Source organism: Bolinopsis microptera, chromosome 3, assembly GCF_026151205.1.
Source record: "Bolinopsis microptera isolate Bmic1 chromosome 3, MBARI_Bmic_1.0, whole genome shotgun sequence".
Classification (NCBI taxonomy): Eukaryota; Metazoa; Ctenophora; class Tentaculata; order Lobata; family Bolinopsidae; genus Bolinopsis; species Bolinopsis microptera.
Window position 1 is genome coordinate 11,166,700 of NC_087074.1, and position 16,200 is coordinate 11,182,899.

Sequence of the window (16,200 nt, forward strand, 5' to 3'; positions counted from 1 at the left end):
TATGGTTTTCAATTCCTTAGTTGAGAAAACCAGCCACCCCCTGATATTGAGATTTGGTACAGTGGTTCCTTGGATAACTATCTAGATATCTGGTGTAGCGATTTTTTTATTTGACTCGGTTCTCGAATTATGAGGTTAACCAATTAAATTTTTTCGAATTTTTGACATGGTTAACCTCATAATTCGAGAACCGAGTCAAATAAAAAATCGCTGCACCAGATGTGAGGATAATTGTCCAAGGAGCCACTGTACCAAACCTCAAGATCAGGGAGTGGTCGGTTTTCTCAACTAAGGAATCGAAAGGTCAAAAAAGTTACAGCCGTTTAAAGTTCCAGTTTAACATGAAATTACAGGTAAACCTCAAAACTTAGCGCGCGATATCTCAGAAGCGCAAGGTCAGATTTTGATCCAGTTTTTTTCTTTTTGTTCGTCTCCAGTAGCCATTATCAAATATGCAAAATCTAGAAAAGTGCCATTTCCCCCCCCCCCCCCCTCTGGCCTTAATTAGTGTTATATGTTATAGAATAACACTAATTATATATATTAAATTTATATATTATATATAACACTAATTGTATATAATAATTAGTGTCTAAATGATAAAATCATAAATTAATTTACAAATAAAGAAAACACAACTTTTGCTCTGCAATACTGGTTTGGCGCTGCTGATACTTGTTTAACACTTATAAGTTTGCATAAATGAGTTTGGTTTAAATAAACCAAAACTATAGCATACATTACACTTTAATTGGCCTTCGAAAATAACAACTAAAAATTTAGCTGTACTTTTTTAATTACAGTACATGATAACATATATTGTTCAGCGATAAAGTAAAGTACTTTTGTTTTATTATTTAATTGAAAATACAATAATTGCATAATCTGATCTATAATAATTAAATAATTACTTACTACTACCAACAATCTTAACATATTGCTTATTCTAGTAGACATGGTTATCAAGAGAGTTAGCAGCTAGATGTCCAAAGACTACCACAAAGATGACAACAAGCCAATCAAATTTCATGCCTGTGGTAATCTCCCAGTTGTATGCATATCAGAGGGTAGTGAATCCAGTGAGCAATTTGAGGACAATAATACTGACATGAAAGAGGTTGTAACATTAGATGAACAAAACTGTGCTGCTATCAAAATTCAGGCCAGCTGGAGAAATTACCTAGTTCAACGAAATTTGAGGAGAGCACCATCACCTAAAGAAGAAGGATTCACAGATGAGCAATACCTCTCTGCTTTGATCATCCAAAACTTTTATCGTGACTACATCACGGAAAAGCGACTCAAAGTCAAACAAGAAAAAGCTGCTCAGGTGATCCAACATCATTACCGACAGTACTTAAGAAAAAGTGAGGAAGAGTTTGAGGCTGATTTGGAACGTGCTGCTCAAATTGCCCAACAAAGTTATAATCAACTGCAGTCAGAAAATGAGAGCAACACTGCATTGATTGGCGATTCTAAGTCAAAGGATTCTCCAGTGATACCAAGCTCACACGAAGAACAAAATTCCAATGAAGATGTTAGACAAAATGAAGCTGCAGTCACTATTCAAAGAAAGTATAAAAAGCGTTTAAGAATACAAAAGAAGAAGCTCTCTTTAGAAAAGACGAATAAAGCAGCCATATCTATATATATACAAAAACAATTTCGAAAATATTACACAGAAAAGAATAATGCTGCTATCAAAATTCAGACTCAATACAGATATCATTTAGAAAACAAGAAAGCTATTGCTGCAGGTCTAGAAATTGATAACAATGCTGCTATCAAAATACAGACTCAATACAGATCTCATTTAAAAAATAAGAAAGCTGTTGCTGCAGATCTAGAAAACAAGAAAGCTATTGCTGCAGGCCTAGAAATTGATAACAATGCTGCTATCAAAATACAGACTCAATACAGATCTCATTTAAAAAATAAGAAAGCTATTGCTGCAGATCTAGAAAACAAGAAAGCTATTGCTGCAGGTCTAGAAATCAAGAACAATGCTGCTACCAAAATTCAGAGTAAATACAGATCTCATTTAGAAAACAAAAAAGCTATTTCTGCAGATTTAGACACTAAGAACAACAACATGGAATATTCTTTTGATCCTATTTCTTTTGAAGACATTACAAAATCATCTGATGATGAATATATGCCTGAGATAGCTGCAATTACCATACAAAAACACTATAAGAGTCACTATGCAAAACGAGTTTCTGCTGCTACCTTGATCCAAAATGAGTTTAGATCTTACAAGAAGTTTAAGACAAGGAATGAGGCTCAGGATTTGAGTGAAGTAAATGAAAAATGTCTTTCCAGCCAGGATACTGAAGAACAAAAAGCTGTAACACTCATTCAGAGGCAATATAGAGCTCATCTTATACATGTGCACTTGTCAGAGAAAAGGAGTAGGGACAACTTGCATGACAGTCAAGAATCTTATAGTTTGGCCAATAATATAGAGAAAGATGATGAACATATTGATACTGCCAGTTCTCTTGAGCAAAGCATAAGTCTGGTATTGGGCGACGAAGATATAAAATCTGTAACCAGAGGACCAGGTGAAGAGGAAGTTGACATCGTGGTTGATGACAGAACAACAGTGTATAGTGACTCCACTATTCAATTTCAGACGACAACTGGAATGAACAATCGCGGCTCAATATATAATAAAAAAATGGTTGATGATATTCCGTCAATAGGTGATGCAGATGGGGCATCAATTGATGACGATATTATTAATTGGCACAAGAGTTTATCAACTAAGGTACCTAGCCATGGAATAAGGCCGTCCCCAAAAGCACCTGGTCCAGTGCCTGCACCATCAAGAGAGCCCGAGTTTAATATTAAACCTAGACGCAACTTTGACAAAAAATGGCCTGAATCAAAGAAAAATCAGCAACAAAAAGTCAAAGATTCACCACGAAAAAAACAAGTCCAAGCATCACTAGAGATGAAACGAGTTCAGCGAAAAAATGAAAAAAATAAGCGAAAAGACATTTATCATTTGAGTAATTTACGAAAGCAAGCACCAAACCCAAAATTCACCGAAGCTATCGATAAAAAACAAGAGAATGGTCCAAAGAAAGTAAAAAAATCAGATACTCCACAGATTAAACAGGTTTTTATTCTCTAGCTTGAATTTTAATTGATTTAAAAAAGTTGAAGTTGACTGAACAAAAATGTATAGCACATTCTTCCACTTAGCTCCACGAAGTCTTTCTTTCCAGCAATATAATTAATATAGAAAACACAGTCATCTATCGGTGACGGATGACTATTGTGAAGGTTGGTATATTTTGTTATCGTGTCAATATAATAGTCTACTACAGCATGTATTCCCTAAGGTTGAACTAATATTACTAATACTATAATATTACATATATTTAAAGTTCTTTCCATCCCAGAACCACCAGTCTAACGACATTACATCAGAATCAGAAATACTGGATCCCCGCGAGACAACTGAAGAGGATTCTTCACCTAATGTAAGTTACTTTTATAACTATCAACTATGTTTGGTTGTTCCTGACCCTATAGAGCAACTTATAAGATATGATCTCTAATTATTTGAACAACTAATGGTAATTTGAACCGCCCTAGTTACTATGCGTATGTACTGTTTTGCTAATTCCAGACTACAATGCAGTGTATTGCGTGGAGTAAGTCGCTCAACGTGTAACACTTTTTATTAACTTATTATATCTACGACCACCCACCTAATATAATATATTGGCTAATAAAAACTGTTTCAGAACATACTCTCAGTGGAGACCCGAGGAGAAACACCGCCATCGTTAGTTAAATAAATTAGTAAATTTTAACCTTTCCCTATTAGTTTACGGTACTCTAAACTAGTCCTAATGAAATTTCCATTATTGTAACACTAGCATCTCCGTTATTCACTGTATACTGTATACTAGTACCAACAAACAAATTATTCATTAACGGTTTAAACATATATTGAACATTTCAGGGCATTAGAAGAAGAAGACACGGCTCTGAAGGCTGTTACATCAGCGTTGATAACCGACAATCAGGGCGCAGTCCTTAAACCATCTAACAACATCAATCTCCAATACTCAAAATCAACACACCCAAATGAGAACAAGACGCACCACAGGGCGGAGCAAGTTCAGGACGCGCTTGGTGGGAGAGTTGCGCGGCGTCTCTCTGATCAGTCTTCTCTGAGTAGTGGTACCCAACAGATCACTTCTAACAACACTTCCAGCAATAAAGTTAGTTTATGATTTATAATGATAAATTAGTAACCGTGAAGTAAGTTTTATATTTCTGGCTGGTCCAATATTAACTTAACTTCGGCTCAATGTGCCACGTTTTAGCAGTTTTAGCAACAGAGATTGCGTCATATTACAAACACAAATCTAATGAGTTAGACTGGCTCTTCGGCTCTTCTTATGATATGATATATTATCTCGGTTTTAATTGTATGTTACAGCATCATGTTCTGTTTGTTCGATTGATCATGAATTGACTATAGTTCGGGAAGTATTTAACTTAGGTGTAAGAGTTTAATGTGTTCAGGTGTACATCACTACCAACAAAATATTAGATACGGGATTAATTGTTGCCTGTTCGCTGATAATTATAAACCCGTTAATACAGTAAATTTGTACAAGTAGACGCTTAAGAGCACGTCATGTTATTGAGTTCGCACATCATAGTTTTGGTTTATAAGCCGCCGTGTTCCGATCACCAATGAAAGGCTGAAATGTAGCCAATCACTCTCTATAATATGTCACACCGGTCTCTATCTGTGTATTACTTACAAGAGGTAGCGATCAATTAACCGTTAAAATGATGTTAAATAGGGAGATGTATTGCACATGTTGTGAGTTACTGTGTCACGTATTTGGTTACTCTGTATGTGAGTGTTGCCATGGTAACTCAGGATCAATGACCTCTTTATTCAGGTAGCTTTAGGGTCGCTGGACAGTTACGCAGTACAGAACATGCTCAAACGCAACCACCTTCTCACCAGACAGGTTATTGTTAATTAGCCCTTTTTAATAGGCTATGATTAATTTATAATTACTAATAGAGTATCTGGTCAAAACCTGGCACAACTTAGCGAGTTTAGAAGGTTTGAGATGTTATTTGTGCTCCATAGGGTCTCTACTTCAAAAAAAAATTGGGTGGATAATTTTTTATGTTTGTTTAAACCCGTGACCACGCCCTTTTTAAAGCGTGGGAAAAGTTTGACCAAAATTATTAAAATTTGCCTATAATATTTGATGGGGGTCTCTAAATGGCTTGTTATGATGCCATCAGTATTACTAGAACATAATAAAATAAAATTTGGGTAAATAAAAGTGGAGTTGCACCCTGACCACGCCCATTTACACAATTTTTGGCGGAAAATTCGGAAAATTCGAAGTTGTCTACTCTAGCAGCAGGAAAGTGTTTAGTTTGTATTTACACTGCTGACTCGAGTTAAATAGGTTATATAAGTAACTAAATTCAATTAATTGGGCATGTTGAGCCATTAGTTCAGCCTTGGGGAACCACGCCCATATTTTATATTAGGCGTGTATGTGAGAAATTTTTATCTCAGCTTCTGAAAGTTGTAGAAACTTGATTTTTGGCTTAAAATTACCGCAATATGTAAGTTTATATTGACACTATAAAGGTGCTGAAGCTCCCCGGGACTTACTTTTGGATGAAAATGAGAAAAACTGATATTTACTGAAGCGCAAACAAACAAACAAAAAACTACCCTAGCAGCTAGGTTAAGTCAAGTAAGCACATCAATGTATACAATTTTACTCGACACAGTGTCCTTCGTAAGGTCTAAAGGTCATTCTGGGCTAGAATAATTTGATTTTGGGTGCCCACTTTTATCAGTAGTCCAACCCTGGCCTAGGTGGTAACATTTCTAAATTGCCCTCAGGCGCAAATACATATGATTTTTATATCCATCTCAGCTCCTGAATATTATTATAGGACATTCAAGATAACCACAACAGCAGAATGGCCATATTCATTATATACAAGCTATGAAGCAGTATGGGGTCTAATATTTTAATATCTATATTGCATAGTTTTTGAGATATTAATTTTTAAAATATGATTTTTAAAGATATCTTTACAACAAACGTTCAACACTACCGCATTTATGTAGTTTCACATCTCTCGAGCTACTGCACCTCTCAAGCTATTTAAATCTGAAGCTTGATGCATCAACTACCGTCTACCAGCACCATCAGCTCAACTTAGAAATCACAAGCAACCCGCCGGGCAGCTATCTCTAGCTAAGCTCATTTCAGTACCCGTTGACTATAATATTATATGCCCACTTTTATGTCAGCACAACCTCATCTAGCAAAGTCCAGCTGAAGCTACTAACAGTTACCTCCAGCCCTATCCTATTATTACTTTTCCCTCCAATTGTAGCTCTTTCCACCGACCTCAATCTCATTTAAGAAACTCCAGCACTAGCTAACTGCAGCTATAGCTATCTTCTGCTATTATCCTTTCCCTCTAATATTAGCTCTTTCCACTGACCTCAATCTCATCAAGGGAATTCAGGCTTTAGCAACCTTCAGTTACCTCCAGGCTCCAACTCTACTTTGTTGCTGCCCTCTTCAACTAATTGTAGCTTCTAGCCTGCTATCACCAGTATCCTCCAAATATAAATTGTATAGCAACCTTTTAGTTAGCCGCGGGTTTGCTTACCACAATAAAGCAGGGACCCTCTGCTTGAAATGCTCATAAATAATTCACTGGTCACTGAGAGCACTGAAAGGATGCCCTTTATTAAGAATTTAGACAGAAATATACATTTCAGGAACATTTAAAAAAGAAATGTCCGGTTGAATATCCGGCCAAATTCTTAAAAACCGAACCGAAACCGGACATTCAAGCCGGATATCCGGTCAGTTCCTATAGAGGATGCTGTAAAAATAACTGGAGTTTAAGGGATCTGATGGTTGGCTGGCTCGTGTAGTGGTAACACGACCTCCTCCCACGCAAAAGGTCCTTGTTTCAAATCCGGTCTGATTCATGTCGGCCGATCACTAAGATTCACACTCCCTGGCTCGTAGGACTAACCCCCTACAACTAGTATACGATTATAGTGCCTTGGCACAGACTGCAAGACGCAAGTGGGTGAGGATTACTGAAAAGGATATAAGCACATCAGGCCATTACCGGGAGAGAACTGGGGGTCACAATGGTGAAAAATTGTGAAAATGGTGAAATTTTACAATGGAAACAAAATCATTCACTATTTTTCTAAATTTTACACAAATTTTCACCATTGGAATGAGATTGAGGTCACAGAAAGGGGTAAAATTGGAGGGAAAAGTAATAATAGGATAGGGCTGGAGGTAACTGTTAGTAGCTTCATCTGGAATTTGCTAGATGAGGTTGTATTGACATAAAAGTGGGCATATATTATAGTCAACGGGTAGTGGGTACTGAAATGAGCTTAGCTAGCGAATGTTCAAGATCAGTTGATGTGAGATTTTGTGTAACACAGAGAGTCAAAACAGCTACCATTTATGTTTTATATATGAGCATTTCAAGCAGAGGGTCCCTGCTTTATTGTGGTAAGCAAACCCGCGGCTAACTAAAAGGTTGCTATACAATTTATATTTGGAGGATACTGGTGATAGCAGGCTAGAAGCTACAATTAGTTGAAGAGGGCAGCAACAAAGTAGAGTTGGAGCCTGGAGGTAACTGAAGGTTGGTAAAGCCGGAATTTCCTTGATGAGATTGAGGTCAGTGGAAAGAGCTAATATTAGAGGGAAAGGATAATAGCAGAAGATAGCTATAGCTGCAGTTAGCTAGTGCTGGAGTTTCTTAAATGAGATTGAGGTCGGTGGAAAGAGCTAAAATTAGAGGGAAAAGTAATAATAGGATAGGGCTGGAGCTGGAGGTAACTGTTACTAGCTTCAGCTGGACTTTGCTAGATGAGGTTGTACTGACATAAAAGTGGGCATATAATATTATAGTCAAAGGGTACTGAAATGAGCTTAGCTAGAGATAGCTGCCCGGCGGGTTGCTTGTGATTTCTAAGTTGAGCTGATGGTGCTGGTAGACGGTAGTTGATGCATCAAGCTTAAGATTTAAATAGCTTGAGAGGTGCAGTAGCTCAAGAGATGTGAAACTACATAAATGCGGTAGTGTTGAACGTTTGTTGTAAAGATATCTTTAAAAATCATATTTAAAAAATTAATATCTCAAAAACTATGCAATATAGATATTAAAATATTAGACCCCATACTGCTTCATAGCTTGTATATAATGAATATGAACATTCTGCTGTTGTGGTTATCTTGAATGTCCTATAATAATATTCAGGAGCTGAGATGAATATAAAAATCATATGTATTTGCGCCTGAGGGCAATTTAGAAATGTTACCACCTAGGCCAGGGTTGGACTACTGATAAAAGTGGGCACCCAAAATCAAATTATTCTAGCCCAGAATGACCTTTAGACCTTACGAAGGACACTGTGTCGAGTAAAATTGTATACATTGATGTGCTTACTTGACTTAACCTAGCTGCTAGGGTAGTTTTATGTTTGTTTGTTTGCGCTTCAGTAAATATCAGTTTTTCTCATTTTTATCCAAAAGTAAGTCCCGGGGAGCTTCAGCACCTTTATAGTGTCAATATAAACTTACATATTGCGGTAATTTTAAGCCAAAAATCAAGTTTCTACGGCTTTCAGAAGCTGAGATAAAAATTTCTCACATACACGCCTAATATGAAATATGGGCGTGGTTCCCCAAGGCTGAACTAATGGCTCAACATGCCCAATTAATTGAATTTAGTTACTTATATAACCTATTTAACTCGAGTCAGCAGTGTAAATACAAACTTAACACTTTCCTGCTGCTAGAGTAGACAACTTCGAATTTTCCGAATTTTCCGCCAAAAATTGTGTAAATGGGCGTGGTCAGGGTGCAACTCCACTTTTATTTACCCAAATTTTATTTTATTATGTTCTAGTAATACTGATGGCATCATAACAAGCCATTTAGAGACCCCCATCAAATATTATAGGCAATTTTTAATAATTTTGGTCAAATTTTTCCCACGCTTTAAAAAGGGCGTGGTCACGGGTTTAAACAAACATAAAAAATTATCCACCCAATTTTTTTTTAAAGTAGAGACCCTATGGAGCACAAATAACATCTCAAACCTTCTAAACTCGCTAAGTTGTGCCAGGTTTTGACCAGATACAGGATTATACGTTATAACTAGTTAATTGTAATCCCTTGATTAACTGTGCAACTTGGAGTTTAAATTGCCTGATTTCGACTGTCAGTCTTCTAGAGCTAGTAGATTACAGCTATACAATGTACAATGTAAGTCTTAGTAGAGTAACAAGTAAGCAGAGTAATATTATGTAACTAACTGACCTACCATAGGGCTCACTTAATATAATTTAGTTAAGACCCCCTATACTAGTCTTTGAGTACCACACCATATCACCACACCACACCACATCTTTCATTAACATTTTTAAAAGCTTGCTGGATCTATATATTATGCATATTTTCTACTTGTAAATTTGTCAAGTAGAACACAAGTGTAAATTGTTTGCGGTGTGTCATAGCTGAGATTTCAATGGCAATTTGTCAGCGGATTGGCTGATATTTTGTGAATAACATGAAATCCTTGAATTGCAACATGCATGTAACCAATGTAATATTAATGCTTAGTAGTTCGTGTTTCAGAAAAATGACAATCACTCCTACCTACAAACTTACCTGAAACAGATGAACGTGATTAAGAGACCGTAAGTTATATTGTTTATCGTACTTTTCAGGAGGTATTTGGGATGATTTTCTCTCTGTTACTCATATTTGCAATCCGATACTTACATTAACAAATATTCTCTCGTTAAACGCTCCAGTATATTACAAGGTTGGATTTTGATAATGAATCTAACAATCATCATTGTTAGATTCGTTATCAATTTATGATTTACGTCATGCATAATTGAGTATATTTCTGGGTATACTTCTGCAATGCAGCCTTGAATTATTGTGAAGCCTCATTGCCGGATCATAAAACAAGTTCGACCACACGATGAGAAATTGGTATAGTGCTTCTGACCCTGGTCATTAGGAAAGTTCTACAAAATAAATTGTTATTTACGGCTATAATCTATTGTTTTGTAACATTATAATTTTCAGTTCCCGAGAGATGATCTCCATAAATCAAGAGACTACTACTAATAAGCAGCGTCAGGTTAGCCTTCAGAATCAGTATTTATTTCTTCTTTCTTACATTTATATCTCAATATTATATACCATGTGGTGGTAGGTGACCCTGACACAATAATATACAACAAGTATCTGGTATAGTGGGACACCCTGTTAATACCTGAAATACGCGAGAAGAACGTTTACACTAGGCGTATTAATAGGCGTATACGTGTGCAGAAAACAAATCGTATACCATTTATTAATCGTACCATTTATTTACGATATCAAATTTTGAAGTTTATTTTGAACTTGCTGATATCGAAAAAATTTGTTTCAGACCAGAATTACAAAATATTAAAACAAGTCAAACAATTCCTCTCAGTTTTAAGATTTTAAGGACAATACAAAAGTGAAGCGACGCACTATAAACTTATAAAGTATAAAACAAAAGTAATGTTGAGCAGAAACGGCCCAGATTTCTATAATCTCGAAATAAAGCCAAATCATAATAATATTGTGATTGTGTACCATGTTAGATGCATTCGCAAAGATTCATTAGACTCATGTTATTACAGCTGTTTAAACAGGGTTATTTTGAGGGTTCTGTGGTCATAGGCGGTGATCTATGAAGATTACCACTAAAAGTCTCAGTCTCACATTTGTCTGATAGATTGCTGACACGCAGGGGTTCCCCAAGAGTTGATGCAGTGGTAGAGATTTGGGACGGCGAACTTGGAGAGATGAAATTTGTTCGTTTTGCTGACTTGCAATGTTCATCTCATCTGATGGGAGTTAAGCTTAGTATAAATCTCAGATTGTATTGCCGAAAGTTCAGAGGGGTGTTGTAGAATTAATTACCTTGAAAATGATGGGGGACGGGGGTATAATGATGGGGAGCAAGGGTATACATTGAAAATAGTTAAAGTTTAAAAAATACTTAATTTTACTTGGAGAGGGTCTCTTCAAAGTGGCCTGCACCTAGGATCTCTCGTTTGTGTCGTATCACCACTCTTTAGTGTATCACCAGGCAGCTCTTTCACTAACCCTAAGATAGAAACAAAACTTTATAAATTTGAAAATAAAAGTCAATTGCACAATATCCCTTGTGTTAATTATATTTTGAGTATCCGCATTAAAATGAGTAAGATGATAACAGTAAGACGTGATAACATCAAAGTTTACCGTTTTTTCCTATTCAGCCACTTATCTTAATACAATATGAAACATCACAATGGTGGTAAGGAGAGGAGGACATCTAATCTCCATCTATTTTGAAGAGAGTGATTGGTTAATTAATTATTGGTTAATTATTTATTGGTTAAGGGGGCCGGGGGGGTCTTCATCAAAATTCTCTCGAAATTGACTTTGTAGCTGTTTCTGGTAGAAGGGAGTGATATCTACCAGCTGCTTTTGGTCCCATGGAAAAATATTGTTCCTAACCGAAATTATCGCCGGTCTAAGGTCAGCGCTTATGTGTAATTGTATTGCGCGAGCGATTTTCAATCGCAAATTCTGAAAATCGAGTCTAAAAATCTATCTTCTCCTACATTTTTTGAGCAATCACCCTGAAACTTTCAGGATATGTTCTAGGGACCATTTAGAAGATTTGATCGAGCCAAAATTTTGAGATAGGCCTTTAAAAATGTTTTATTCAATTTTGAAAATCTTGGACCTCGTTTTTTTACGATTTTTTCAGGTCCAAGATTTTCAAAATTGAATAAAAAATTTTTAAAGGCCTATCTCAAAATTTTGGCTCGATCAAATCTTCTAAATGGTCCCTAGAACATATCCTGAAAGTTTCAGGGTGATTGCTCAAAAAATGTAGGAGAAGATAGATTTTTAGACTCGATTTTCAGAATTTGCGATTGAAAATCGCTCGCGCAATACAATTACACATAAGCGCTGACCTTAGACCGGCGATAATTTCGGTTAGGAACAATATTTTTCCATGGGACCAAAAGCAGCTGGTAGATATCACTCCCTTCTACCAGAAACAACTATAAAGTCAATTTCGAGAGAATTTTGATGAAGACCCCCCCCGGCCCCCTTAATTAATTATTGGTTAATTAATTATTGGTTAATTAACTAGTCAATGGATATTCTCGACTACAACCTGGGTAACCGATTAAAAAAAACCCAAAAAGATAACTCGTGGCCGTCGAACCTGGGAGAATATATTTTAATATTCTTCTTTGATGCTCTTGCATTCAACCGAATGTGAGCCATTGCCATACAGACTTATGATTTAAACAGTTATAATTATATTTGAAAAGTATTAGTAATAAAAAAGATATCTGTGTTAATTATAATGGACCGGGACAGGATGAATCTGGGTTATATCAAGTAGGGAATGAGGGGGAAATTGGGGAACCTGGTTTTGAAATGTACAGTGTGTTTGAAAACTTAACACCGATCAAGGAAATACAATACCTGGAGCAGAGCAAGCAGGCTCCTTTTCAAAATCAAAATCTGATCCGTCATTGCAAGTTACTTCACTGCTCCCTTTTTGGAGATGTTCGGGGTGGGAGCAGGTCACGTTCATAACCGCTTCTGGTTCTGCTGGGAATCCATCTAGGGTTATGATGCCTGTCCATCCTGGAAGCCCTTCACATCTCCCTGTAAATATTAAATCCTAATTAGTTATTATTTGTATTGCTGGGCCCTTATTTGATCTTCATCATAAATATATTTCATTGCAAAGTCATCTTAAATGCAGTATAATTGACTGAACGTATTTTTGCTGGCAGCTATCTTGTTTGCTGGATACGGTTAATTCAAGTGCAATAAATTATTCTAGACATAAATCATAATTGAAAGTAATCAATTGATCGGAATATAGTTAGTACCCAGTGGAGAACTATACAAGGCTGTAGCTGATCCAGAGAATTTGACTGCTGCAGCACCTCGATACCACTTGAGACCATCACCCCATCCAGCGTTAGAAAGGCAGGTATCTCCTGACATATCCAACTTCAGCACTTCCACCTTGTTGCACAGAATCTCTATTTCAACCACTCGATCTGAGATCTGGGTCAGCGTTATCTTCCAAATCTTCTCGTCTTGACTCGGTAATTGTGAGTGGAAGGACTCGCCTCCATTATTACACCACATGAGATAGTATGTGGGATTGGGTCCCATCGTTATGCTAACCTTTCCAACATCACTTCCACCATTATAATCCTCCATTTTAATTGAAAAATCTGTTTGCTCGTCGGAAGGAGCATCGGTTTTTATCATGATGGGATTGGTATCCAAATCATATGCTATTCTTAAGTTATGGTATGCTTCTATCCAACCTGTAGATTAATACCTTATATAATGTGTCTTGCAATTTGAGGAACGGATGATTCTTTAAAACGTTATGCTCGAAATATCATCAATGAGGTATGTTTTTCAGTGGGCTTAATTTTACAGAGATGTGCAGATTTTTAGCTGAGCAGTATCATGTATTTTAAATATTGATTTCATAGTTTCATAACATTACCAGTATGTGGCCTATAGTAATCTGTGGCCGTGTCTGATTTGCTAAATTCCATACTTCCTACTTTTTGACCCCATCGGCAGTGACCACCACTACATGGCAGACTGACAACTTCCACGTCATTGCAGTGTATCTTCACATAGATTGGAGCTGAAAGTACCATGATATAATATCGTGTGTAACTGTTGTGTCCTATTATTCACGGTTTCTTTGAAAGTGGTGTGATCATTATTTCTCGTACTGACTAGGTTTAGTGTAGGCACTCTGGATAAGGCAGAGTTATCATGGTGATGTTAATGAGGCCAATGATATATTATACATAGGCAGTGAAATTGGTGTGAAATGATACTAATATTATATTATTTCCCCGATACGTAACAAACTACAACTATTTAATAATTAACTTATGTTCGAAACGTTTACCGATGAATAAAGAGATTCTCCAGATATTCTCTTGAGGAAGGCTGTCTAAGAACTGTTGTTCAAAGAACTTGGTTCCTACGAAATCTCGTATTGCATATGAGACTTTGTCACCGAATACGATGGTCACGCCGCCAACATGATGCCTATAATGAGATACGTCATAGAAGTCTACATTAGCAACATCTCCACTACCAGGCAGGCTGCTTGTCTTGATTTCTAGTGGAGTGTGCTCAAGATTGTGGTTTATTCTTACTTCACGATCTATCGCTATCCACCCTGAAAATTGTTTGCTGTTTAATACAGTTTTATGCAACCGAATGTACACGTTTGCTTCAAATTACATGCAATCGTCTTTGATTCTCTTAAAACTCTTGAATATGTTGGCTGGATGGTATCGGAATTTCATGTGCCGACACAAAAATGTTGATACCTTCATTAGCTGCTACTCCAGATGTTAAAAGGCACGCCACGGTTAAGATCATCATGTTCTTGAAAAGTGTCACGAGATATTTTCTAGGGACCCTCTTTATAAGTCTGCTCCGCTAATATAACTGGCTTACAGATAGTTCAACAGAAGCAAAGGTCAAAGATAGATTTGTGTTGTGGGACCTCAAAGCAAGGAGACAAGCAAGTATTAGGTTTGGGTCACGTGGTGTTGAATCTAAACCAATCACAAAGTATCATAACTGTTGAGAGGTTCGGATTGGTGAGAGTACGAACATGAGTTGTTCTTATCGATACAGGAGCAGTACTCAGAGGAATTGTCATTAGTATCTTAGTTTATCATGAGTGGAGCTAGTATATTCACAATACAAATGCCCGTCCAAATTCATACAACGTAAAAATTGTCACAGATCGTCTAAACTAAAGACTAATCGATCTCAGGATGGTTACGGATAATGATCATAGACATGACCAAGACAAAGTCAACCCCCCGTCTGTGCTCATGTTATGAAACTGGGTACTGGTTATCGTTCATACTTACACTAGCGATCTTAGCTGTGGAGTAGATTTGTCTAGAGTAACGGAATTTTATTCTCCTCACAAAGCAGCAGACTGTCTAGATCGCTGGACGATCTAGAAGAGGTGCTTCTCGATAAGGCTAACAACTTCGTAACTATTGAGGGAGGGGGCTTTGTTCAGTGGGACGAAGTACTCTTTTCAGGGTAAGATGTTATGGAGAGGTCTCATACGAGCTGTATCCACAAGGTGGTCTCATACCAGGTGGTCCGTGGTATCATACCAGGTGGTCACATACCAGGTGGTCACATACCAGGTGGTCACATACCAGGTGGTCACATACCAGGTGGTCACATACCAGGTGGTCTCATACCACGTTGTCTCGTACACCACCTGGTCACATACCAGGTGGTCACATACCAGACCTGGTTTCATACCACGTTGTCTCGTACACCACCTGGTCACATACCAGGTGGTCCCATGCCTATCCTCCTTATCCTCGAAAGGTATTATAACGTTATTGATTGATAGTAAGCAGTTACATCACTGCTTGGAGTCAGGGACAAAAGAAAATCGCGATTATTTTGGCCAAAAATCGCGATACCGCGACAAGCCTAACAGACGACATATAAAATTTGTCGCAAAGAATGGGAAAATCGCGATCCAGCACATGCAGCGATTTCCTTTTGTCCCTGCTTGGAGTGTGATAACATGAGTTACATCACTGCTTGGAGTGTGATAACATGTTTTGATGTTTTATCCAACGAGTTTGACGAGGTATGTAACTCATGTTATAAATATCTCCGGGATTTCGACTCGGGATCATATTATCACTCAGCCCGGCCCGCTGTTAGATAAACATCTCAAGGTGATATCATCCCGCCCCGGAAATTTGTATAAACCCGGTCCGCTTTTTAGTCGTAACTGATGTTTATCATTCAATTCTCCGACTTACAATAATCAATGATACTGCTGATTAGAACTCGATAATAGTAGAACAGTTAGACGCGCGATCACGTGGGCGCGTCACGTGCGTACCACGTGCCACCAATAGCATACGCCGAGTCTATACCACGTGACACGAAAGCGCACCACGTGATATGAAACATCGTAACCGTCCACTTCTTTTACACGCAAATTCCTGGGAACGTT

At 37.4% G+C, this 16,200-nt stretch overlaps 1 protein-coding gene across 2 annotated transcripts in view; it reads left to right on the forward strand.

Moving 5' to 3' along the window:
- Nucleotides 1–949: 949 nt before the first annotated feature.
- Nucleotides 950–16,200, forward strand: part of LOC134813568 (uncharacterized) — a 42,430-nt gene continuing 27,179 nt past the window's right edge. The window contains exons 1-7 of one of the 2 annotated variants that reach the window (XM_063821403.1): nucleotides 950–3,124; nucleotides 3,411–3,491; nucleotides 3,759–3,799; nucleotides 3,980–4,241; nucleotides 4,938–5,009; nucleotides 9,711–9,772; nucleotides 10,173–10,227. In XM_063821403.1, the coding sequence (XP_063677473.1) occupies nucleotides 983–3,124; nucleotides 3,411–3,491; nucleotides 3,759–3,799; nucleotides 3,980–4,241; nucleotides 4,938–5,009; nucleotides 9,711–9,772; nucleotides 10,173–10,227 (2,715 nt within the window). In that variant the 5' untranslated portion in view covers nucleotides 950–982. Of the gene's footprint in view, nucleotides 3,125–3,410; nucleotides 3,492–3,758; nucleotides 3,800–3,979; nucleotides 4,242–4,937; nucleotides 5,010–9,698; nucleotides 9,773–10,172; nucleotides 10,228–16,200 lie in introns of both variants that reach the window. The other variant, XM_063821402.1, reaches the window with a different exon arrangement.